The 27838-nt window shown below is 39.2% G+C and overlaps 2 protein-coding genes across 8 annotated transcripts in view; both read right to left on the bottom strand.

The window, feature by feature from the left end:
- The window catches only part of LOC134871237 (calcium-activated potassium channel subunit alpha-1), a 70823-nt gene extending 44490 nt beyond the window's left edge, over positions 1-26333 (bottom strand). For all 6 annotated transcript variants that reach the window (XM_063893917.1, XM_063893915.1, XM_063893914.1 and 3 more), the window contains exons 1-2: positions 24904-26333; positions 15144-15287 (exon numbers count right to left, since the gene is read on the bottom strand). In XM_063893917.1, coding sequence (XP_063749987.1) covers positions 15144-15287; positions 24904-25134 — 375 coding nt within the window. In that variant the 5' untranslated portion in view covers positions 25135-26333. The remainder of the gene's footprint in view (positions 1-15143; positions 15288-24903) is intronic.
- Positions 26334-26525: 192 nt separating this feature from the next.
- The window catches only part of LOC134871236 (disks large homolog 5-like), a 29008-nt gene continuing 27695 nt past the window's right edge, over positions 26526-27838 (bottom strand). For both annotated transcript variants that reach the window (XM_063893912.1, XM_063893911.1), the window contains exon 33: positions 26526-27587. In XM_063893912.1, coding sequence (XP_063749982.1) covers positions 27484-27587 — 104 coding nt within the window. In that variant the 3' untranslated portion in view covers positions 26526-27483. The remainder of the gene's footprint in view (positions 27588-27838) is intronic.

Consider the following 27838-nt stretch of genomic DNA (forward strand, 5'->3'; position numbering starts at 1 on the left):
TAAAAAGAATCATATCTGATGAGGGCTCATTGAGATTCAGGTACACTAGAAACATGTTTTACAAATTCTTCAGTGGGTGGTTGTGTTACTACGCGAGCTGCAGTATCTAAAAACAGGATTCAGAAGAACCAGGGGTCTTGTTCCGTACTCCCTGAAAGCCTGCAGTCACTGCGGGAGAAAAGCTCTCCTTGGTAGGATGCCAGAGATTTGTGTTTGCGGTTAACAGCCTGTCTTTGTGTAGGTAAACCCTCCGTTTCCACACAGGTCACATCCAGTTCATGGAGCTCTCCCTTTAATTGTATGAGTCTTAAATGTTCATAGGAGCATAAGTCTCTGACCGTGTGTTCCTCATGGGTGACTGTGTGACCCCCAGCAGCTTCCTAGGCACACAGTGCTGCCTTGCAAAATAAAATGACCTGAGGAGTATCCTGGTGAATTCCAGCCAATCCATCTGTCTGTCCTCAAATGCCACATTGATCAACAAGCCATGGTGTACATAAAGGCACTCACAAGATTACAGAATGGCACAATAGAGGGGGGGAAAGATCAATGTGACATCCTCAAGTTTAATTAATAGCGCAATTACCGACTGTGGAAGAATCGCAGCATGAATGGGCACCTATTTTTCTTCTTTTTGAGACCTTGAATATCAATTGGGAATATTCCAGGTCATTCTAGTGCATTTTTTTATACAGAAAGCAAACATGAAAAACTAAAGGGCAGCCATTTGTACATTCACTTTTGTAGGACTCTCTCAGCATTTGAATAATGAATTTCTTCGATTGGCTGTGACACTGCACGGATGCAGATTAAAAACTCATTAACTTTAACACACAATCATTAAAATATAAACATTTGGTGAGATTTAGATCAGCAGTAAATGCGGATATATGGGCCTTGAAGAGTAGGAGACACCTTGGTCTTAAAGTTTGTCCTCGCCAACTTAGTTTACTCCTGAACAGAGTATCCTTCACCCGGGGTGACAACAGCAAATTAGCATTTTTTTACGACACAAGCCGTTACCGTGATGGACTGCAGCCCTGATAAACTCAGACTCCGAATGAACATTTGAAACATTTACTGCTGACCTCCCGCTCTGCTGCAGCTTACAGGACATCTGTGACGTGTGATGCTACTTTGGCTCTTCAGTCTAAAGCTGCTGTTCTTTCCATATTTACATTATTTGCTGCTGAAGCACCATGATGGATGATGAACTCATTGTGACCTTTTGGTGCCATGAGGTTCTCTATTGTCTATTTGGAGCAGTCGAGTACACGCAGGGCTTTTGTCAGGCCTGAAGGACTGCACAATTACTGCTAAAAAAAGAATCATGATTATATTGCTCGATTTTATGTTGATGAATGTCAATCAGATGATTGTTAAATCTAATCAGCAGAGACAAATAATCCAAATGTCCCTTTTTGTGCATAAACCTTGTAGCAGCCATCTGGCAGAACAATCTTAAAGCTACACACATCAAGTGTTGTATTTGTCATGTAACGAATTAAACTGATTTCTGATTCTGCTAAAGTAAAACATCAGTGTGTGAACGCAGCATCAAAACAGATCCAGATAAAGAGAGTGTGTTCTGATAATAAAAACAAAATTTAACATCAAAATGCCAAATCTACACGCACATGTTAGCTCTATCTGCAACTTATATGGTAAAAAATATATATATATATTGGGCCTCAAAGAGACAACTGTGTACCCTTTCAGCTCTGACCTGATTTCACTGGTTGACTCCGCATGTGTCCCATGCTTTTGGCAACATGCATACTAATGTTGGATAGGTCTCCTGAAGCCTGGCTCCCTCCTCAAGCATGATCTTAGTATTACCTACACAGCATGAGTTTCATAAGCGACCTATAACCTCATCTGCCCGAACAATAAATGATGACTAAATGTCGAAAATCACAGCTGATCTATTACGTGTCACTCGGGTGAGTTTGACAAGGTCACAAGAAGGAAAGACAAACATACATTCACAGTTTAATCAGAAAATTTCAGCAACGGATCACGACACACTGCTGTAAAAAGAGATTGGGATCAGACTCAAGCGGAGAGCCTTTTAAGGTTTTCAGTGTCAACGCCAATCTAATGTTATCTGCTGGAAATTGAAAGATTACATTTTAGGGTTTGGGTTATTTGATCAATAATTATAGTTTATTAGTTGAAGGAGGAAACATCACTCAGAGTACTGTATTGAAATAGATAAATGCTCAACATCTAAATGAAACGATGTATCTTTGGCAGTATTTGTCACATTACTCATCAGCAGATAAGATAATCAGAATGCATAATGGGCCGCAGTCACTGACGACAGCAGCAGAAGGTTGATAAATATTATATAATCCCCAGACGTGTGTGTGGTAAGAAAGTAGCTCATCATTCTCATCATGCCCGAGCTGTTTTATCCATCTAGTGATTCACCACTAAGCAAAACTGAAGGACACTGAGCTGCACAAGTTCAATGTGTGAGTTTGCAAGCTGCAGGATCAGTGACCCTGCTAGAGATACAGTATGTCTTCATCCCCTGGACCAGTTTAGCAAGGACATTACACTGATCAGCTGAGGGACTGAGAGACCATGTTGAATTGCAGGGTTGTTGTCCCATAACTGGAAGAGGATAGAGAGCACATAAAACCTCCATTGAGCCTAAAAAGTAAAGAAATTAAGTTATTTTTTATGTTCTTAACTTAAATTTTAAGTACCATCTTAATTTTTTTCTTGATTTTATGTCTTTACTGGCCGTGTTGCGCAGTTTCTAATCATCATTTTGGCAGCGTTCATAAGACACAAATCAAAGAAGATAATGGTAAGCAAGTACACATTTATGTCTATAAAACCCATATGCTGCCAGAGGAAAGTTAATATTAGAAAGAGAAAAATCACACTGATGTTGGTACTGTTGGTCGGCTTTCCTTCCAGGAACAAACCACATAAAAAAACCCAATCCCCAGTGGATGAATCTCCCCTTCAATACAGCTAACTAGTCTAACATCATTTTAATCGTAACTTTACACCCCTTGAAATTCTTCTTCTCACCTTTCTGCCCTGAAGTGTCCATGATCTATTTCACTTCTTACCATCAGAGATGATGAGTGGGGTCAGATGTCAAACACATTTGGAACATCTTCCTAATTAATATACGTTTGCCTTATGTGACTCTAAAAAGAAGAACAAGGAAAAGAAGGAAGTTTAAAGGAGAAAAATATTATAAATAAACTAACTGTGATGGCAAATCATAAACAAGCCTGGTATATCCCTTTTGGTTTGACAGTACTGTGACAGCTGGAGTTATACTGTTTACTGACCAACTGTTGCTACGAAAAATAAAGTACTAACATAATTATGACTGATGTCTGTCGGGGGTTGTAAAATCCTCCCTCATGGTATAATAAAACTCTCTACATTGTTTTGGAAACTGATCAACAAATACATTGTGACACCGATTTGAAAGGATCCTTCTGAGTATCAGTAAATATTTATTGTGCGACATGAAAAAAGTTTACTGATACATTTTCACTCCTGTGATTATACTTAATGATTGTCTTACCCAAATTTGGAGGATAATCTTGCTATATGTGTTTGACCTAAAGTCAGACAGGATGTACATTGTCATTTAGTCAGTGAGTTTTGGGCTACATATTGTTTTTTTGCCAGGATTTGTTTTGATATATTGACAAATATTTTACTATTAAATGTACTTTTGTACTTTTATTATTTATTAACAGTTTCTGATGGCAGTGGTGTACACACAGCTGTAAATAGATTACTTTGAAACGGAAGAAAACATTTATCAGGCATGTTTTGGAGTTATAAGGAGTTTTGCTCTTTGATTTATAGTAAGATATATTGGTTGCATGTTGTTGTTTTTTTTTATTAATTTACTCTACTACTTTAAGAGGTGTTCACTGAGAACAATTCACACTCATGGAAGCTGCCCAGGACTACCAGAGTCTGATGGGAGCAGTTGCGTTAAAGAGCAGTACTAAAGGGTACCTCAGTGGTGGTTATGAGAAGGGCACCACTGTTTATTAACAATGATAAACTGTACAAATAATGATAACCTCTCAAGAGTAAGGCCCACTGAATCTGCTGCTGTACTGCTCAATTATACACTGGTTACATTCTACATGGAGAGATATTAAAGTACAACACACAATATGAAAAGAATCGTCATTTTAAAACTTAGACTTGATAAAATATAGGTCAATAAATCCTCTTTTTCATGGGAATCAATGGAAAGCCCTACAGAGAGATTAATATTCAGGCTTGTACTAACGCTCAGAATATTCCACATGATGTTTACATTGCAGACACTACAGTATCCTAAGCACGGCTACATCAATGGCTTTTCTTTATGCGATGTTCACACTCAAGAGTAAAACCGGTGGGCTAAAGGGATTTCTCTCTCATCTTGTCAATAGAAGCCGATTATTTCATTGTGTACTAGGCTTCCTGTGGAGCTGCTTGCAGCTGCTTCCTGATCATTAGGGATCACTACCAGCATTACGGCAGTTCCAGAGGGATAGACCTGATATTCAGTAATACCATCATCACAGCCAAATCCTTCTCTGCAGGGAACTAGGCTAGATTTACCTAAAATTTGAAGATAGATGTCTTGTCTGACATTTAAGAAACCTTTAATAAAAAAAGCCCCAGACTTACACCAATACCATAACGACCCTCTGATTTGATTTATTAATGGATTTACTGAACTGATTGAATCCAAAAGGCTGCCATGTTAAAGCGGGATCACTTATTTAAAACGTGGTTTGAAAATCATAAAGACCCAAACATATAAGACTCTACACCTAAAAATGCTGCCCGACTCTGTTGGATGTTACACGGCAAACTGCTTGGCTAATGTCTCCTGTGTGGATGTCACAAGAATTGAATTCATCGTGGTAAAACAAATGGTTGCTGGGAGGTTTGTGTTGTGAGAGATAACATCTAGTCTGCAATAATATTCCCACGAGTCAGTAAGCCAAAATTGGATCTATGTTTTTTTTTTGTGGATTTTTTAAATGAGCCCTTATTAATTTTACATTGCCTAAATGTATACTACTCAAACTGTGTGGTACTTATGTGAGACACAAGAAGAAAGATCCTGGTTGTGCAGTTTCTGTTAGCTCATTATAAGTTTTCATTCCTGCTTGGAGCTGCAGAGTCTGCCTCGAGCAAATTATCGCAACGTTTCTGCATTCAGCTGCAATTTGCAAAGGGACCGAAACTAGGAAGCCAACAGACGCCTTAGTGGACGTCAGCAGGCGAGTTCAACATTGCACACAAGGGACAAAACCAGTATGGAAACTACAATTGTCTAAGGAGTACACTATGAGATAATGCATCCATGCTTCTTTCTTACTTTTGCTATTTCCTTTTCAAAACACATCTCCAAGCATCCCAAAGGATGTGAATGGAGTCCGTTTTACTGCCTAACTACATTGAGAATGTACCTTTTTTTTTTTACATTTGAATTAAAGTCCTAAGGGTTTGCACAGTTATTTATAAAGTATAATGAGCTTTTAAAACCTGTCTTTATCTTTTAAATATAATCAAACGTTACACCCATCGACAAAAAGAGTATGTTGATGACATTAAAGTTATTAACATCGTTTTAGCAAACACACTCTGGTGTTGAAAACAGCAGGTCAAAAATAACCTGGCGAACTTTCCTAACAGCTGCTTTCCAAATTACAATGTGTGGCAGCTTGATGCACATTGATTTATGACTAAATATAAATAATACCGGTCCTTTATCTAGCACATGTCCAAAAGGACTGTGTTGAAATATATTATAATCTAAAAGGAAAAAACACCCAACATCATTTAATGTAGCAAATAAGTAATTCAGCGGACACACAGAGGTAAACGACTGTTGTCAGCTGTAAGCAGTTCACTCCTGAAAATTGAGGTTTGCCCGGGGAAGAGCCTGCAGGGTCTCTCCAGCCTCACACATTACTGATTCACTCCTTTCCCCCAAATCAACACACAGAGCTCTAATAAGTGCTGCTCAGTGAACTGGTGTAACACCCTCCTGCCCGCCTCTACTGGGAATCCAAAAGTTAAGAAAATCCTGGACTAACTGGGAAATAGGTTCAGTGGCTTTTGAGTGCATGATTACATTTAGATGTTCTTTTAAATGCATGCACAGAATATGCCCTGGTGATAAAACATGCTGCTGGTTATTTGAAGTAGGGCCATGAAAGCAGTGATTCATACATTAATTAACCTTTAAACTGTTTACACAACATAGCAGCCTTTTTTATCTGTTTGGATGAATATTCCATGTCCAGTACCCAATTATTGTACAAATAAGGGCATGTTCACCGAGTATGTTTGGAACCTGAAGTGAGTCTTGTGTTCAAACATTTCTTTCTCTTCACGGTATCCAAATATTTACCAAGCAACATGAAAGGGGCCGAAGAAATATTTGAGTGAATTTAAACCAACTATTAATTCTCTTTTCAAACATCTGGAGGATGACAAATTGTTTCAAGTGGTTTGGTCTTAAAGATGCAGCATTTGTAAGCCTATATATATATATATACTCACGGTTACAAAGAATTTGAGTATAACAGTATACACAAGACTTACGGCCAGTGTATTAAAGAGAAAAATCTGTGTGGGAAACAAAAAGCTGTTTTAGGTATTGTGTCTTGTAGTGGTAGTGGTGCTGAACTGAAAGCGATATTTGTCTTTCGGGCCATTTTGTTTACTGGCGCATTGCTCAGTGCCGTGATAAAGTATGCGCTATTAGAAAATAAATTGTATTCCCCTTTTCCCTTATTAGACCAAAAATGTGCTTTGATTCAGATATAATCATATACAGTATAGTAGTAGTTCTATCAGTATATGTGTTATCATTAAAGTTAAAACAATTGTTACATGTCAAAGGATAAATGCATACTTTTTTGCTGACAGTAGTTTGATAGCTGGCTTCTGTCCATTAGCCAGATTGCACAGATATTTTTTTTTAAAATGGAGGTTAAAGTATTTAGAAACTGGATCCTCCTTTAAACCTTTGGCAGCTCCACACAAGTGCTCAGTTTGGGTTTCATGTTGTATAGGTTGCACTGTAACTACCCGCCGTCTGAAACCTGATCCTCTGTTTGTTTGACATCTGTCCCTGAAGGCCTATATGGTGAGCGATCTGCTCTATGAGCGCTGACGACATCCTTACTAAGCTGCAACAACAATGCCGCCATCCTGGAAATATTTTTGGGTCAAGCCCTGTGGAACATCTCTTGCCACCATACTCGACTTTAAAGTCTATTTGGGATTCAGTTTTCCCTTTTATATTCCTTTCTTGTGAGAGGATTGATCCAAAAATTCATCGATTTAAGAGCCTCATTAGTCCAGAACAGCAAGTTTGGCTCTTCTATAAATAAGAGATGTACACTCGCTACAGTTTACGCCATTATTCAGCTATTAACATACAAAACATGCAGCGCACAAACCCAAATCCCACAGAGGCTAAGCCATGATTTAAGCCGTCCTGGAAGCAACCCAACCACTCTCACAGTGAGGCGTAAAGAGCTTAGGATGGGAGGGATGGATGTGTCTCCCCCAGTCTCTCGCTGTCTGTCTGTCTGTCTGTCTGTCTGTCTGTCTAAGCTGACATATGAGGTTGTAACTCACTTGTCTTGTAAACAAAAGGAATAAGAGGACACATCAGGGAAACCGACACAGATGTGTTACAAGAAAATGTATGTTTTTCCTAAAATAGGATAAACAATTATCTGATGAGCGGACAGGTGTTTGATTGGAGCAGAATCGATGAGTCACCCAGCTTCTCAGAGAGGAGGGGTTCCCACTGAGAGATAGAGAGCGAAGCCGCCCTGCACTTAAATGGAAATTACATTTATGTGTGAAAATGTAAATCATGTTGTGCATCTGGGAAGCTGGACATACTGTAACTGTAGCAGCTGCATGTATTTTTAACAGTGGAGGGGATGCAGGTTGCATGAGGTGTGAGCTCAGCAGCAGGTGGAGAATATTGTTTTAATAATGCATTCAATTGTGTTAAAATTTTGAAATCGAACAGAATTTGGTTGTAATTTAGCGCTCAAATTGCACGCTGCTCTTGAAGTGCAGTTTCAAAGTTAGAGCTTGTCGTGTGACCAGTTTGCAACATCTTCAAACCGCTTTGTATATAAAAATGTTCTCTAAGTGGTCGTTTTAATTAATTAAACTGAACTTGAAGTGCCAGCTGTAAAAACCTAGAGCTACTTCATTTGCATCCCCTTTATGTCTGCCTTTCCTGTGAGTGATTTAGATGAGTTTTGAAGACTATGTGAGCTCCAATGAAGCAGCGGTCGCCAGGTCATTGTTGGGCTAATGATTGTTAATGAAATCTGGGGAGCCAAATTCGTAACTTATCATTATACTGCTACTAAAATTGGATTTTTTGGGACAGGGACGGATGTTATCGCAAATCTCCTATCCACAGTTTTTCCTGCTGTCTGATTATGAGGCTGTTCCACAAAACTAATTATACTCAACGATTGTTTGTGCCAAATGAGATCCTGCTGAATATGTACAGTGGCTGCCAAACATAGAGAAGTTCCAAATTAGAAACTCCGACTCCCCCCTGCCCATGGGGGTTATAATTATCACACCTGGTACTTGCGCGTGTCCAAAAACCATTTGCCACAAGAATCTGGCCCCGCGAGAGCAGAGAGTAAAAGATCAACGAACTCTCAATCTGTAGACTCAGGCACCGATGGCCACGGGTCAAGATACCTTCAAATAAATACGTCAAAGCGACACTAACATTTGTGTGTGTGTGATGCACAGAGGGCATACACTAATGATGCTATAAATCTAGACTGACACCATCAGAGCAAGCCAGTAAATAAGTCAACCTAGTCCTTAGTTCTAAGAAAACGGCAAGATGTCAGCAAAGGTCTTCCTGACAGAAAGTACTAGGATTTCTGAAAAGAGCAGACCAATTATACGACAAAAAGTAAGTTTCCTGCCGAATGAAAACAAGTAAACAAGGTCCTCTTGGGACATCCACAGCTTGGAAATTATAATGTTAATTAAAAGCGGAGAAAATGGGGGGGAAATGCAAATGAGCTACTTTTTATACTCCAGGGTCCAACTCAAAAAGTAAAACAAGACTAACAATCTGAGGCCATGTCAGCGACTTTGTGATGCTGTATTGAGGCACAGAGTTGCTTTATAATGTTAACCATCTTCACCAATTGTTTTATTAACATGCTAACATTTGTACTCATTTTACAAGTCATCATATTCAAAAAATGAAGATAAAAAAAAAAGAAGACCAAATTCAATAAGATACAAAGCCACATTTTATTGAACCAAGGTGATTACTATTAACAGAGGTGGAAGAAGTACTCAGATCTTGTACTTGAGTAAAAGAAGAAGTACCAGAGTGTAGGAATACTCTGTTCCATGTAAAAGTCCTGCATTCGAAATGTTACTCAAGTAAAAGTACTGAAGTATTAGCATCAAAATATACTTAAAGTACCAAAAGTAAAAGTACTCATCATGCAGATGGTCGTTTTCACAATAATATATATGATATGATATGTCGTGATTATAATTATTGATCGTTAAATTGTTATCGAAGGTGGTAAAGGTGCAGCTAGTTTTAATGACTTTGTATGCTGCAGGGTAGCTTGTGAATTTACTCTGAGTCTGATTTAAGGGTTGATTATATTTTACATCGTTAATTCAAATCTGCCAAGTAACTAAAGGTATTAAATAAATGAGTAAAAGTACACCATTTACCTCTGAATTGAAGAGGAATAGAAATAAAAAGTAGAAACACATAGAAATACTCAAGTAAAGTACAGGTACCAATGTGTACTTAAGTACAGCACTTGCGTAAAAGTACTTAGTTACTTTACACCTCTGACTATTAGAAAGAAGTTGAAATATCCTCACCACACTTTTTTTTTTAAAGAAAAGTATGTTTATCATATTCAAAATCATAGACAAAAATGAATTAAGATTTAGATGTTCATTGTTTTGACAAGGAAGAACTAAACCCCTTATTTAACTCTGGTCACACATGGCATTGTTTCCTTCTGCAAGGCACTGACAAAACAGGCCTGGCAGCTGCTGTCACCCGAAAATAGCGGCAGACTGAGAGACGAGCGGAGAGCAGAGTGACGCTCCCACGTTGTTCACTCTGTTGTGCTGGGCGCGGTGAAAGTAACACACGATCCCGCTGGCACCCGAGTCCACAGGTGTCAAACAGCCTCCTGTCTCCATCGCAAGGCCACAGGCATGGTGGTAGAATATCAATTACATACAACAACACTGATGTCCTAATCTGAAGCCAAGTGCTAACAGGGAATGTCAAGAAAAGGGCACACAGAATAAATACTGTGTGAGTTTGTACATGCTGAGCTATACACTGAGGGAAAAGTGAATAGATCTTATAGATAATAAGAAAGCACTAAGCTGAAATCAGTCATGAAAGGGACAAGGGCTTCCATCACTTCTGAATGGCACATAGGACATTTCTGCTGCTGCAGTGCCAGAAAAGACAGCAAGTCCCCAGTAAAGTGTTTACTCTTTCTCTCCCTCATCAGGCAAAAAGCTTTTCCATGTAGTGGCGCAAATGCCGCTGCACGCCGAGCCCCTCAGAGGAGTATGAGGTGAGTTTGTCCGCCTGATGGAAGTGCCCTTCTGGCCCACCTATAAATCTGCTCAGAGCTCTTTCCTCCCCCTGGGGCTGCTGCCGGGTGACATCAGATCTAGACAGTGGCCAAGACATCCAATAGGACTTCCTCCACATGTTGACCCCGGTAATCCTAGACGACTCTGCAGCACGTTTTGTTTGGCAGCTGGTAATTATGAGATAGAGGTGACTCAGCAGACACCTCTTGCAAACCATTTAACCTGTAAAGTTCCGGGATAGGGCCCAAAAAAAACTGCCATTATACCCTCTGGCTTGCTGTACCCAACTACATCCCTGATACTTCCAACAGAGATCCAAGAACAGTTTTTCTGCATGTTCCTTTGATTGTTTGAAACCATTTTTACCATTGAAACTATGTTCATGATGTTCTATTGGCCAGGTTATTGTTGAAAAGTGATTCTTATCTTTACCTTTGCTAGTTTAATAGTAATTTTACAGTATAGTGGTGACGCAACCAATCAAACAAATGGGGATAATGAAACACTCTGGGTGCCGGGCCCATAGCTTCTGCTCAGTTATGAATCACTCAAAGCAAAATGCACAGATGCCATTATTTCATAATCATTAGACTTTACACTGTAAGTATTCGTCGTCCCTCTGATGTCCATTTGTGATAAATAGCAATAATTCTGCCTAGAAATATTTTTACAAAACATTTTTTTATGACTTTTTTTGTAAGGTTCAAGGAATCCTTGCTTGTTTCTGCTCTCTGAACATCCACGGTTACAAACCGTGTCTGATGTAGCATGACTTTCAATGTTGCAGAAGTATAAATTAATATTTTTGAAAAAATTAATAAATATAACTGCCATTAGGGGTGGCTCATAGCTTACTGGAGGACTCACTGGCAACATTACAGATAACATTTACATCACCTCATGCATGATGGGAACTCTTAGGGCCAAAACCAAAACATATTAACTTCAAATGAAATTTGGAAAAAATAAGAACCACAGGACATGCTTGTTTTTTGTATAACCAATACTACTGGTTGACAGAGAAAGGTACCATTCATTTTGCTTTTCAGACATTAAAACTCTACATGTATATCATGTACACATATTTGCAGTTTAAAAAAAAAACCTTTGGACAAAAAGGGAATAAAACAATCCCCAATATGTATAGATCCACTGACATAAAAAGATAGCTTTCACCTATCCAGACATGTAGTGTCAGAGGAGACAACTCCTCTGACACTAATTCTCACTAAAACATCACCGAAGCTGTTCTACCTGTGACTGCGATTGGGGTTATGGGGCACAGAGTGCCAACTGAATGGTGCCAGAGGGCAGCTCTGCGCTTCCATTTATAGAAAGCCTTTCTTCTGGCCAGAATAATAGCTTTGCGACATCCCAAGCCCCCCGTGGACCTCTAGAAGCGAGCGCATGTGGGCTAAATGTCACTCAGCAGGTTCCTATCATTTAGGCAAAATCACATTTCCCCCCAGAATACTGTAACCTTAGACGATCCATCACATTCTCCCCATCCTACAATTTCTCCATGAGAACATCCTTCAGGGAAGTGTGACTGGATCAGGAAATAGATGCATGACATTACAGGAGAGCTGCTGGGTTTCTTGGCACACGTATGAACTGCAACCACCTGTTCAACCCCTGAAGCCAGTCTTGTTTGTTTTGACGTGAGCAAACAGTAATGAGATGACATATTTCACAAATAGGGAGGGTGGTCTTGTATGATTCGAAAATGACCGGGGGGAGGGGAAATGTAACAATGCATAAAGAGACGGATGGGATCCTAACGTGTCCCCAATCTGGGGGACACATATCCTCATTTACAAAATATTTTTGTTTAGAAATTAGAGAATAAACACAAGGCTCGCCTTTTTATTTGAGAGCACGAGGAGTGGAGCGCAGATCTCCAGCAGATAAACCTTTACAGACTCAAAGGTCATCAGGAAGTGTCCTCCCTGCTAATCAAATAGCCCTAAAGGCGAGGTTTGATCTTTTACAATCTGTTGAAATTGAAAGCCAGCCAGGCAAATGAACATCAGGCCTCTGGGCCTTCGACAGGCCGCCTGCACCTGTTTATCACTCAACATCCACACAGAAGTAAACAGCTCGACGTGCAGCGAGAACTACATTTGGTTAAAACATGTAATTCTGCAACTGCTCAGCTAAAACTTTAACATTTCAGTTAAAATAACCAGATTACAAGAGGTGAGACATTTATTTCATGCAATGTGATAAAAACGTGCTGTAAGTCTCCAACTAAGAAGCTATCTCAAGGTAAGATCAGAAAGGCTTGTGTCATGTTCGTCAAACATTAACCAGCTTCTTAACCTTTGTCACATGTTGCACCCTGAGTTAATTAAATGGAAACATCTAACAGAAATGTAGGATTTATGAATATATTTTTTCATCATTTTTCAACTGGTGATAACACTCCTAAACGCATTTCACTAATTTTTTTGCTTATCTCACAAGTGCAAAATACTGCAGGCATCATGGAGCCGTCTCAATGTGTCTTGAAGGGCAAGATTTATCTCTCCTTGACTGCATCAAGATATACACCTTTCCAGCAGGTTTAATATGTAAAATACATTTTGCTTGGATTGACATGCACAAAATGTATCATGGAAAATAACTAGGATCACTGTAATTTACTACTCCATGGGTATAAAAACAACACAACACCATCTACTGAACTTAATTAATGAAAACTGTGTGTATAAAACAGGTGGACATTAATATCCTGGAGTAAAAATCTGTTTTAGAATATTTCAAGAGAAACAGGCTGCCTGCTTTGAACAACAACGTGGGTGAGGATGTGGGAATAACAGCTCAACAAACACACACAGCTAGATGCATCAAATAAAAACACACACACATGAACATACACACACTGCTATTCACTTAAACTAAACCACTCTTTTACTCCCTAGTAAACTTCCCTCTCAGATGACCTGTAAATACGCTTTAATATGCCCCCTAAACAGCCTGACATAGAAATCACACACATCTGCCGTGTTAAGGTAAGCTGCAGTTGCCATGGTTACAGACATGCGCTTGCTAAACAGTTGTGTGTCAAGCCATCATTGAGACAGGGCACTAGAGCAGCACATTGAGGGAAGCGTAGGTGGTTCAAAGTGAAAAACAAGAAAGCACAGGATGAGCTGATGTCACGCTTCTCTTAGCAATATGTTGCTGTCACTGATAAGCATCACTGGCGCCTGACCTCAGGTCGAGCCAATAGAAGACGCCGTGGGGACAACCTGAGATCAGCCCGAGTCATCACAGTTTCATATGACATTTAGATGAAGATGAAATGAAATGTGCTGTGTATAGCTCAAACTGAGAGCAACAAAATGGTTCCTGGTCTTAATCACCTCCTTGAAGAAGCTTACGGTTACACGCATCACTCCAAAACAACTAAGACATGTTTCACTTCCCTGGGTTAACCTTATCATCAAAACATGATGCATATTTATATGACTAAAGCAGTATAAACTGTTTGTCACAGCGAGACCTTTAAAATGAATCATTTGAACCTACAATTAAAGGGATTTAATGCTCATCTTATCCTTCCAGCACTCCTGTCTGTCTGTCCCACAAACATGAACTAAGTTGTTTGTTTCACATTAACCCATTATGTTTGAATGTAGCTGCCCACCCATAATTCATGATAAACAACATCCACATGCTGAGCCAAATGGAGACGTTGCACCACATTTAGTAGGGTGGGTGAAAGTGGGTTCAGCCCCGAGCACTGCGGCAAGCCTTGGCATGGTTCTCCCACTCATGCCATTTAATTTCATCACTCCTCAGAACTACCTTGCATTGCCAAGCACTTACATCCCAATCTAACACTTCTAAATAAGAAACAAAGGGGATAGCAAAATCTCTATCATGATGAAACTGTCCAATCGGGTGGGACAACATAATAAGGATCTAATAAGGATGTATATAATATGGACAGAGATGCATTTGCTCTCCACATGACCTGTCAACAGACACACCAGGCTCCATGGCAACCACTTTAGCTGACCAAATGCAATTGGTAAACTGTACATGTCCCTCCCTCCTGCAGACATCTGGAACAGTTTCTCTATGCTGCTGTCTGAGGGCATTATGGGGTAGTATGACCTTAATTCAGTCCTTAAATCTCCTCTTTTTGCCCTGGCTTTGTTTTGATGTGCTTCTGTCTGAGAGATAAGCTCCCAAGATATGCTCTTCAAAACAATAGCCTATATTTATGAGTTAGCCAAGCAGTAATAAATCCCAGGGACATTGTAGATAAACGGATGATGCTTATAAGACGCAAGCTTCTTCTCAGCAAAGTTTCTGGACTGTCACACAACAAATCATTTTCACAAGACCTTTTTACACAGTATGAGGAGGTTCAATATGACACATTTTGTGCAAAGTTTAATTCAGTTTGGAAGTAAATATAAGCCCTCTATTCATTGTAAAGAAAAAGGTTGAGAGTGCGAACTCACCAGGACTCTTCCTGTCAGTGTCTGAGCTGATATCATGACCCCGGCCCAGTCTTTGACCGAGGTCATCCAGCCCACCTCGCTGGCCGCCGGGTCTTCCTTATCAACGCGCTTGATGCCATCGCCTGTGGTGATCCGATGGACCGTCTGTGATGAGAGAGGATGCAGACGTTAGCATTGAAAAATCGGATGCAGAAAGTCTGTACAACAAACAATCATTATCTACACATTAAACATTTAAATAAAAAATAGTTTTAATATTAGAATTGAAGTGTCTCTTGCTTGTAGCACATAAAAGCATTTTCTCATATTCTGGTGGATCATTCCCAGTATTTTTCCTGGGATGTGTGCTTCCGTAATAGCAGTTTGTCACAAGATAAATGTTTTATATTCTACTTTTTCTCCACATGTTTAAGACCAAGTTGCTCTCCAGTCAGCATTCAGCCAGGCCACATCATGAAGACCGATAAAGACAGAAGGAACCATTACGTTCTTTAGAGTCACGTGGCAGTATACGTTTTCCAGTAAAGGTTAGTTTCTTTGTCAAATTACGTTTTTGATCTCCATAAGTGCAGAAACGTTGAGTCCAGTGTGTGACAACACAGTGAAATTGGAAGAAGTAGACTGCATCAATAGGAGCCAGAGTGCATTTAATACAACACATTTTATTTCATTGATGGTGAACAACAGAAACTGATAGCTCTGACTCGAAATGCCTTTTTTCTCTTCAGTAAGTGTTACAACAATGAGTGCAATATTGAAATGGAAGGAAAAGATTCAGCTCTAACTTTAGTGTGATAACATCCACACTTGTTTAGCTGGAAGCAAGTAGCAGATACCATTATGACTTGTATTAATACCACCTTATGGCTAACGTGTTAGCAGACATGGAGCCACATTAAAATTATTTGGAGTCATGTTTCTGGACACTTGATGAATGCGAGTCCAGTATTCATTCTCCTTTAACTTCTATCTTGGTCTCCATCAACTCTTAAAATAAAGCTGGCTCTTTAGCTGCTAAATACTCCACTATGTTTACCATATAGTTGTTTTCCTTGTAGTTTGTAACAGCCACAGTATTTGCCACAAAATGTTTTCCCTAATCAGTACTAATAATTGTAACGGGCTATCGTAGTCTCAAAATGAACCAATACTACTGTTTTTTTTAAATACAAAATATTGGTTAGTGCAGATTTGAATATTCCTCATTATATTTTACATTTGCATTTAAAAAAAAAGTTATGTCAAATCAAAACAAGGAGCTAAAAGACACTAACACTCTGTAAGACGACATGAACAGTTAGCTATTAGCTATTCATACTTTAAATGTCCTTTCATCAATAAGGTCTTTCTGATAAGTTTTAAGTGGACATAAAAGAGCACAGTACAAATAAACCTTGTGAATAGAATAGTACTACCTACGCGTTTTGTTTGATTGACAGCTTTGTAAAAACACAACATGAGCAACTGTTCAATACCCAAACAAATCTCCACTTGAAAACCGTTCATTTTTATTTTAGTGACCAGGCTCCATGCTTCCAAAATTATCCCACGCACATGCATGCACACATGTATACAGTAAACATACAGAGTGAGCGGAGCAGAGACTCCAGGAGTGTATCCATGGCAGCCGCTGAGCTCATGGTGTTTCTGCTCCACTGAGTGGGCTGCCTGGCTTCCTGCCTGCCTGCCTGCCTGTCTCTCCACCTGTCTATCTGTCTCTGTGTGTCTGTCTGCTGGGACTGGCATGATTCACAGAGCAGGAAATCAAGAGAGGATGCAGAGGTTAAACATGCTCCCTGATGAAACACCCAACATCCACAAGGCTAACACGACTCAGACTCTTTACACTGCAACACCCTACTCCTCCTGCACCTTAAGGGTGGCACACATCACTCTCTCTGAGGCAGCTCAGCTCATCGCGTGGGAGAAGTCGATGCCCTTTCAGTTTTAAAAGTTACAACAACAAAGTTGAAACATGTATTCGATTCCATTCCACCAGAAATCTTTGTATTGCTGAAGGGTGTCGATGCACCACTGGAATAAGGTTATGGACTAATGAATGGTCTGAGAGTATAGGGCATCTGTTTGCCAGCAGTCATGTTCAGAAAGAAAGGTAGGAAAGTAACATAAATCAGAAAAAAATATTCTAAATTATTTTGTGATGGCACGACATTTCATGAAAAGACAAAACTCATAAGTTAGAGTCATTCTTTTAATCGTTCACAGCTCTCAGTCCACAAATCGCCCTGTGCAACGGCAGGGCTCTTATCTTTGTTTTTACAGAATAATGCATGACAATTACTACCTGCACTGTTCAAGCATGATATAATTAGCTCATGTAGTGGAGTAAAAGTCTTCCCCTCAGAAATATAGTTGAGACAAAATGATAAAGTCTTACAAAATGGAAACAGTACTTCTATACCAGAATGTACTTTACAGTTTTTAATATAAGAAAATGTGTCAGCATCGTATACAATGATGGAGCCCACCCACACGCCACACATTTCAACCATCTCCATTATTATTAGCTGGCTGCACTAACAAATGTAATCACGCTCAGAGCCATTAGTCAGAGAGAAGCAGGACCACCAGCAGACCATGTTACACTTCCTACAGCCTGCAGAGCCCTGCAGCACTAACCTGATAACACCAAAATAACATGTCCAGCTCACTTAGCAGCTAATGCTGCCAACAAGAAACAGAAATGGAAAACTCTGTTAAACTGCCATTAACAAATGAGAGGCAACAGGTATCAGTTGTTTTCAGGCAGTGTTTTCTATTATTTATTTGTGAATTGCACACAGAGCGTGTGGGGTCTAACAGATTGGTTAAAACAGGCCCTTTGGCAGCCATTATTACACAGGGACCCAAACTAAACCTATATGGTGTAAGTCACTAGATATTAAATGAATATTTTAAAGGGAATAATAAAGTAGGAGGACTAGTGCTTAGGATTGCTCATTTAATAACGAAACATTTCAGTACTGGTTGATATGCACTCTGCTCAATAATAATATTTTGCATCCTCTGATGCATTCATGGAGTACTCGAAATCAATAACAAATTGAGCGTTCAGGCTCGTTATATTTATGGCCATGAAATTCAAATTGGTAAAATAAGCCACTTAATTAAATGAGATACAGCTTAGAGGACACATTTAGTTTTACTGAAATAACGTAGCAAGTGTTTCTACTCAAGATTGAGAAATGTTATTTTATCAATAGGATATTTTCTAGAGTAATTTAGTCTTGGTGAAGATGGGGGCTCTGTACACGTACACTGTTTTTGTTCTGTTGATATAAAGATTATTTATTGTATTTTTGCTTGTTGAATGTATTTAGTATTTTAGTATTTTTTTCCTCCTTTGCAATAGGCTATCATTTCTAATAAAGGATTTGAAGAAATCAAAAGCTGTTACCTTAAATCCCTAAAGTGCCTTATTGTGTAATGTGAAAGTATTTTATACAATATTGATAAACTAATTAATTAATGAAAGTGTTTAGGATTCTTTGTTTTCTATCCAAAACACCTGCAGTAACACTACAACTCATCTCAAGTATTCCTTGGCTCTTTAACACAACTCTATGAAAAAGTGGACCTGGTGCATTTCCCTGTTTCAGTGCATGAACTGAAGGGAAAACTTGAAGGAGGCTTAATTGGCACCACGCTGTCATCTCCGGGCACATTAATGACCAAGTTTAAAAACTGTACACTGAAAACACATTGACCATGATATTTTCCAAAGATGAAACGATAAATGATTCGATATTCATGGCATGCTTCAGTCCAATTATTCTTAAAAAGGGTCGGGGTCATTTTAAGGTCAGATTCCAGGAAGTTACCTTCACTTTGAAGACTGAGTGCTGTGTTTTTGACATTTAAATCTATCTAATCAATTGGATCACTTCGTCTAGGAGAGGGTTAACTCAGCTGAGATCATGGTGTATTATATATGTATCATCTTATTTATAGAGCGCTTTTCTAAAAACTCAAAGACACTTTACAGAGGTAAAATTCATCAAAACATAATTAAAACAACGCACTATTGTAGATGCGATAACAACTTTTATAAAAGCTGTAGTTCCCTTTTTATACATTGTCTACACACTCCACTGGATTCTTTTAATTAGATGAAAATAGACGGGCTACATTTTTATTAGCAAGACACAAGAGAAAGTCATTATGCCCTTTCGGGCACCCCATCTCCTGTGTCACTTTGATCAATAGTCAGCCTCCAAATTTAGGTTTCGCTATCTGTCCTAAATCTAGACCTCCTGACACCAGAGGTCATTGATCAACACTGCTAGCCTATTCTCCGGATACGCAATTAACATTTTTCAAACAGAGAGTACATTAAGCTAGAATAGAACATGTGGCTTGTGACATAATATCTGCAAAAGTGAATACATTATTTAAAATATATTAATAAAAGAATCAAATTAATAATAAATCAAGACATTTTCAGAGTAGGGAGAAAATCCTAAATATCTCACAACTGATCTATGGCCCTGATGCTGTGTGAAGAAAGACTGGATTTAATATTGCACTTGCCCCCAAGTCTTTCGAATCATTGAATTACTGAATGAAGAGCAACAACTATTTGATGAAAATCTACATGATTACCAATGGCAAAAAGCATAGAAACAAAGCTTAAGTCAGCTGCTGAACTCAGGTTGTTATGTGGAATAAGGAGCTTAAACTGGAATTGAGTAATATCTGTTATAAATAAATGACCCTAATAAACATTATCACACACTATTTGAAACAGTTGAAAACAGCAAAAAGACTTCAAAGTTGCTACAAATATCAAGGAATATAGTTAAGGACAAGCAATAGAGTGATCTGTTCATTTCTAGCTAAATTCAGTTTTTTTTATATATTACCTGTATAAATACATACACATTTGCTATAAAACGTATATAGTTTATAATCAACTGCATCTCTTGTCTTACTGAATGACAAAGCAGCACAGCAGTCTCTGGCACCGATGAGTTTTTTAACATTTGTGTTAATCTGAGACCTGTTGGATCCCAGATGGTGCAATGACAGCCAAGCTTCAGCATGCTGCATATTATGCAATGTGAGTAGCTAATACTTGCCTACCTAATTACACAGCCATTATAAAAGAGCATAACATGGAATATATAGGCTGTCTTTTCAAAGAGGACTGACCAGCTTCATTGCAGAGATATTGTTGAACGTTCAAAGGTTAAATATATGATGCCGCTTTCTTCTAAGTTCAAATCGAAGTGTTAAGTGTTAAAGCTCTCCTGCCTGCAAATAAAATCAAATGGACACTATTTTAACCAGGCTATGGTATTTTGTATAAAGTACTGCAGCAGAGTGCCAGTCTGTGTTCCAGAAATGGTGAATAAAATGTTGTAGTTTTAAAAATGATCTATGATAGCTGGTGAGTTAATTGTGTGCAGCATTTATCTGCTTGAATTGTTGCCATTGTGTGTGTGTGTGTGTGTGTGTGTGTGTGTGTGTGTGTGTGTGTGTGTGTGTGTGTGTGTGTCACACAGTAAAGTGCCTCTCAGCTATTCCAACTTTCTGACTCGTAATTGCCACTGTTCGATCATGAGCACTCATCTCATAATTACAATATTTCAGATGGCACTTCAAAGCAGCGTGAGATGACTCTATATCTGAATCCTCCAATCACCCGCCACCCATCCATCCCATGCACCTGACACATCTAAGGACACTGAGTCACTGCAACAAGATACACATGGCTCTCAGACTGAGCAATGCATAACATGCCTTTTTAGATATGAATCAAACAATATCAAAGACATCACACAGTAGAAAGCTACTGGAAGAGAGACCACTCCCACATTTACAATGTAGCATGCCTACAACATACGTGCCCAAATTTGACAATAGGGAAAATGTGAATAAACATTAATTAAACAAGTGTTCAAATGAATACAAAATAAATGATAAGAATCTACAGTTATGCTAGCGATCCTCAGTAGCATTGCTTTGAACAAAAGGCTAACATCAGCATGCTAATGTTTTCACCACGTTTAGCATTTTAGTTTAGCTTGCTAACATTTATTAATACAAACTTCAGTTGAGCCAGATCAGAATGCAGTCAGTTCTGCTGCTATACAAAGATAGTCAGTAAACAAAGTTGGTTTTGATGAGAATCATTTGCGTGGTAAAGCATGGCTTTGTCCTCTGCTGTCACCAAACATTTTTCAAAAGCTGAAACTTAAAGTTGGATGTGCCAATCAGATCATTTTAAACTAAAAACAGCTCTCAAAGTAAATGATCACCATGACCTTGACACATGATAAATACCAATAGACCTCCTGTGTGCCATACCTTAGATTAGTCCTACACCAACAACATTGCCACTGATTGGACACCAATGAAATAGCTCCAGCAGCACTGGAAACAGTAAAACTCTTTACCTGACGTTTTATTGACTTAAGGACCAATGAATATCAGTATTTTACTGCTATCCCTAGTTGTCGAGACATTTTAGTTAATGTTTACCTGATGATGGTGCTAGAGGAAAAGTCAGGGGATTACCAAAGTTTGTACAATACATCCCCTGGGAAACATGGATTTTTAAATCAAATTTAGTGGCAATTCATCCAAAGGTTGTTCTGGCTGGATTAAAATGGTCGATCAGCTGACATTGCCAGAACCACACAGCTATAGAAGCTAAAAATAGGTGAGGGGCCTTTTTCCATACCTTGAACAAACAGTGGCATATATACTCTACATGTACACATCCACTGCTGGATATATGGTGTCTGAAACCTCCAGCAGCTCTCCTGAGCACATATTGAACAAACAATAAAACCGATTCCTTCAACAAAACCTGCTGACTGTGAGTCAGAGAAATGAGTGAGAAGCTGCCACAGCTTGTCATCCTCCCTCTGTGAGTACCGTGCCATTTACAATGAACAGTTTCCTCCTTCCTCCCAGACAGATAATAGCTGGCATCCATCAGAACCCCGCAAACAACGAGTTTCATCGATTACTGTCTGAATGGGGAGGCAGAGCCACAGAGATACAGGCTCAGTCTCATCAGAGACATGAGAGCTGTGAGAAGTTAGAACAGAGCAAAACAGGGGCAGCGAACGCCCCACAGAGGGGGGAAACAAAATGGAAAACAGAAAAGGAGGAAACTGATTATCAACTCCAATCTATGAACGATAACAATGTGCACTGAAGGCTCCATGTTTGGGCTGCTAATGATATGCACAGACCGGGAGGGGGTGGGGAGGTGTTCCTCCAACACAACCTGCCACATCACATAGCCTAGACAACTGCATAAGAGCGAGATTTACTCTTATAATGAAATCCTTTGCTTGCTAGTTGCTTAGCAACAAAAACACTGATTCATATGGCACATACCGTGTGCGCCTGACACTGCATTTCTGACACTTTGGAGGAAGGTTGATTTTTCGATGAGAGAAAGAAGGTGAGAAGAAGACAGGGCTTAGTTACCAAATTAATGTCGGGAGAGAAAAGGCAGAGAGGGAAGATTTGCAGTGAAAAGACAACCCATCTCTGGCCGACTCCCACAGAGTAGCACAACAGGTTGGTGGAGTCACCAGCTTCACTTGGCACAGTCTGAGCAAAAACACAAAATCTGAATGTGTTCTTGTATTCTCATTTGAGGGTGTTCGACTGTGGACTCTGAAAGTAACAACCTCATTCTGATCCTGTTTTCACTGAGATATTTTTGCACATGTATTAATACAACTTGGATACAAGCTCATGTATATTTCCAAATATTTGAACAGAGCTGAAAGTCTTCCCAAATCAATATTTGCTTTCAGTCATCCATCACATAAATGCTTCTCGAATGTGAAGATGTGCTTCTTATTACTCAGGTTATCAAAACATCTTGTTTATCATGGGTTTGGAATTTGTGTTAGGGTAAAAAAGCAATACAAGGAAATCACCTTGGGCTCTGGGAGCTTGTGATAAGGCTAAACAGTTACAAACTAATAAGCAAAAGCATAACAGCAGATCAATCACTGATGAAAGTCGCTGTTAGTCGCAGCCCTAATTGTAACCAGCTTCAACCAAAGCACATAAATGACACATCTCCCTTCAAAAGGTCAGCAGCACCCTGCATGCAGCCTTTGCCATTTTCTCTTGTCAACCCTCCCTTTTTCAGAGTTTAATGCACACACATCAGGTCAAAAGATAAACTGCTCCATCTATGGCACATGTTATCAGCTAGTCCATCTTTGTCCTTTATACGAAGAAGGATACAAACTCAAAGATACAGGTAGAGGCCGATAACCACTCCAGATATTTGTCTTCCACTGCTGGACTGCAGCCGGCTTAGGGCAGATGGGGTAGTGACTATTGTGAAACAGAAAATCTAGTGGCAGTGTGCCTTAAATGCTATGAAAACAATTTCTGGGGATTAGTGTGGCAGGAGCGTCAGTCTCCACACAGATATGAGAATGTTTGTTAGCCATCCAACAATGTATGACAGCTGACGTGCTGTGTTTCCTGAATGGGCAAAACTATACGGACTATTTGTGTCAAACAAATGGCGCTGCATGATTCCCTGGAAGCATTAAGAAGCATTACGTCTAAATTGATGGGAATATATACCATGGGAAACTATGCTTTGCGTGACAACCATTCACGGTCAAGAAAGAATCTAACTTTTCAACCTTTAAAGTTGTATAGTTTTGTATCATATGTCTTAAAATCTGGGTGAGTTCTTCCAAACTACTAAATAAAATTTGTTTCCACCCCCTATAATGGTGCTGTAAATGGGATTTGGTTTGTGAGGACAGAATTGTAATATTACATTAAGATTCAACAGTAACAGCTCATTCCAGACAGTGTCCCTGTTACTCCACAGAACAAACAGTGAACCGTTTTCATAGGAATTAATTATAACAGCTCCAGTACAAAATGTTCACAGAAGGTCTGCGGGTTATCCAAATTAAAACAGGAAAAGTGTTTCTTTAAAAACAAGTCATCACTGATTTTTTAAATGGATTTTTAATGTTTTACTACTTACAGCAGTGGAGGCAGAAATCTTAAGAGTGAAACATTTCAAAACCTGGGAAAAGAACATCTAAATGGTTTGCAATACTTGACACAAGGAGATATCAGCTGGGGAAATATGGGCTTGTGTTTCATTTGTTCGGTGAACCAACCCTTTAAATATTCCAGCATAATCCCAAATCTAAAAAAACATGCTTTAAAAAGGAATTCTAAAAAAAATAGAAATGTTAGAGTACTACTGTGATTTAAGAAGAATGACTAAATCCCCGCTGAATACTTTTAATCTGCTCTGATGCATTTTGTGCATAGAGGGAGCTTATAAATTCAAACAAAAGACAGTTTATATATATATATAAAATAAAGAACACATTAGTGCCATAAGGACAAAAGGCAGTTTATAATATTAACAATGTAATGTTATATATAACGTGTTGGTGTGTAATCATTTTTGCAATCAACCTGATGGAAAAAATAGAGAGTGGTCAACCAACAAGTGTCAGCTGCACTTATAACTTAAGATGTTCCTCAGTAGACTGAACTAGTTTGAGTAAAATGGTGTCCCTTTGTTACTATGACACATTACACTGAGTAGCAGTTATTCATACTCTGTGGATAGGACCTTGAAACAGATTTAATTACGAGCCCATTTCATTAAACTGGCTGGACACGTTGTCACGCACAGGCTGTTGTACAAAACCCCGTAGGCTTATCATTTAGTCCTTTTGTTGGGGTGTGGTGTTTATGAAATGACCTGGCGTACCTTCTTTTTGGCGTTACAGTGGCAACACACAGTCCACAGGTATTTGAGAGTTCTCCACAGCAGGATTATGAAGAGACCCCCAAAGAAAGTGACCATGGAGGAGGCGAGGAAAGCCCACCACATCCGCTGGCCGTTGCTGTCACAGGGCACATCTGGTGAGAACGGGATGATGACATTCATCTTGGAGATTTGAATGGAGGGATCCGGGTTGAATTTATCCCTCTTGGACATAATGGGCCTCTGGTCACCTGCCAGCCCCCCAAACAATCCACTCAACTGGGATTCAGGCGCTCTTGGGAGCTCCAGCCAGCGCCCACTGATGCCCCAGCGGTTCAGCCATGTTAAGTCAACCAGCTTCCGCTCCTCTGCCTTCTCATCTGCCTTCACTAAGCAAGGCCGTAAAAGTTGAGTCGATAGCAGACACACGCACAGTAATAAAAACTTCCGTTGAAATCAGGATATCAGATGTGCGCCTCACGGTGCGCATTCATAGCTGGAATTGCAGTTCGTGCGTAAAAATTTAATTTTCTTGCAAAACTCCGTAAAAATGAACGATTTCCCTTACAGTGCCGATGCATAAAACTGAATAAGTACAACTGTTATTTCAAAATGAGTCGTTTTCCCAGCCAGTCGATGGATCCACTCACTCCACCTTGTTTAGCAGCGCAGCTTTCAGCAGGTCCGCTACTTGAGCTACGCACCGCGCGCACTGTTGAATGCGCTCCTCCTCGCGTAAGAAAGGTCGCAGTTTAATGATTCCCTTTAATGAAATACCGTTTGAAACAATGAGGGGTTCTTGTATTGAGCAGCGGAAATAGTCATTGTGGCTCTGCAGGCTCCAGCTGCCGCCTGTCACATCCATTTGTCGGGGGATGGCATCGCAGATTTACAGGTAGCGGGGGAGGAGCCATCAATAGCAGACGTGATGCTTATCTGGATGTCTGTTATTTATAGTGACCGCTTCATCAATTTTTCATGATTAGAAATTAGTGGTCACAGCCTTGTTGCTTTGAAAGTATGAGTGGGGACTTTCAGTTGGTAAAACGAATGACAGACCCTACTTTTACCTCGTTTTCCTTTCGTCACAAAAATTGCCATGCCCATTTCTAAAAACACATTAAAAGGGTAAATTACGAGTTTTCTTTGTTCTAAATGGAATAATTTAACAGAACAAATGTAAACAGTACAACAGATTTGCAGCAGAGGATCAACACACACTTGTGTATTAAGGGATTTAAAAAACACATCCTCCTTAAAGCATTAAATGAATACTTTATGGCAGCAGCATATCCAACGGAGTTCGGCTCTAAGATTACAAAAGGAAAACCACATCTGTTCATCACTTTCGAATATAAACAATGTGAAACTATAGTCACAGAGAGTTATTATACAAGTGAATAAACAGGGGTATCTCCTTTTTCAACAGCGGCAGTTTACTCACCCTAGTGGATAAAAGGAGCATTGGTCGTCGAGATCCAAATAGTGACAACTATCAGATTCAACCTGCTTTGAACCATCTTGTACATAAACCTGGCAAACCTATCAAAAGCTAAGGATGCAATTCAAATGATAAAAGTTAACAAACATATTTCAATGGAAAACAGAGAAAACTTGCATTCCAATAAATGTACTCTGTTTTTAATATTTTATAGAAGTATTAACCTTCATGAAGGACCTAAAGTGTTTCATCCAGCTTGAACATGAAATGTTGAAAACGAGATGTACTGAAAATCAATGTCTAAAGTTGACAGCCAACCATGAACCACAAATAAAATATCCCTTCTTTAAGATACACTTGACAAAGAGGAACGGTATTGGCGATACCAGAAGACAACTGGGACAAACACAAACTGGGACAAACTGGTGCAAAGGAAATACCTCCTGTGTGATCTGTAATAAAATCTGTACTGTTAATAAATCCAACAATGGATAGTGATTAGCAAATATGTTTAGCTTGGCCTGAATTTTGTGGACTGAAATGATGAATGGAAAAAGACGATGCCACCAGAGAGCAACATATAAACAGAAGATGTCATGTGCATCATGTGAAGGTAAGAAGCAAATTTGCCTCAATTTCTCTATAAACAAGAACATTAATTGGAAAATGTCATCTTTCCTATTAACTAAACAACTACATTTGTATAACAAAAGTTCATAACCAACATCTTTGATTTGATTAGATAAATTAAAATGGCAGGAAAATACGTATAAATATAGAGACGGGAACACAGTGGTCCACTCTTATCTTCACTTCAAGAATAAAGTCTTCAGTTTTTATCGATGCATACTTCCTGTGGTCCAACATACTCATGGGCCAAAGTGGGATTAAAAAGGAGTGCTACTAGATGCAAGGGAAAATAAAACATTCAAGTATTAAATACTAGTGTAAACAAATCTATCTGTAGTACAGTACATCACTATTGTAGTGGGAATATGACATGATCATCAGTGCTCATATTGCTATATGTGAAAAAGCATTGGAGTTAACCATGTTAGCTGTACCGATTCACCGTGCACCCCATAATAATAAAAAAAAAACCCCTCTCTTCTGCTCGGTGTGACGTGCAGTGACAGTTGAGACTACGGTGCTCCATCAGGAATCCACAGTACTTTACTCTGTTCCTGTTCGACGATGGTCAAGATCTGAGTGCAAATGTAGGAGATGCTGCCTCCTTGAACAACACCTGCAACACAGTGAGGGAAGGGGGTGTTACATGAGAAGTGTTAGGCATTTCTCTCAGAATATAGTATTGTTTTGTACAGATTGTATATGAATGTCTAGCGCCGCAACTAGCGATTCTTTCATTATTATATTCCATTAAATGTTAGAAAATAGTGAATAAACTTGGGCGGCAGCTACAGGTTCTTTTTCTTCTAAACTAAAAACTCACTACCCATCTATCATTGCACTCTGATAACATCCTCAGAAATAAAT

Source organism: Eleginops maclovinus, chromosome 10 (assembly GCF_036324505.1).
Source record: "Eleginops maclovinus isolate JMC-PN-2008 ecotype Puerto Natales chromosome 10, JC_Emac_rtc_rv5, whole genome shotgun sequence".
Classification (NCBI taxonomy): Eukaryota; Metazoa; Chordata; class Actinopteri; order Perciformes; family Eleginopidae; genus Eleginops; species Eleginops maclovinus.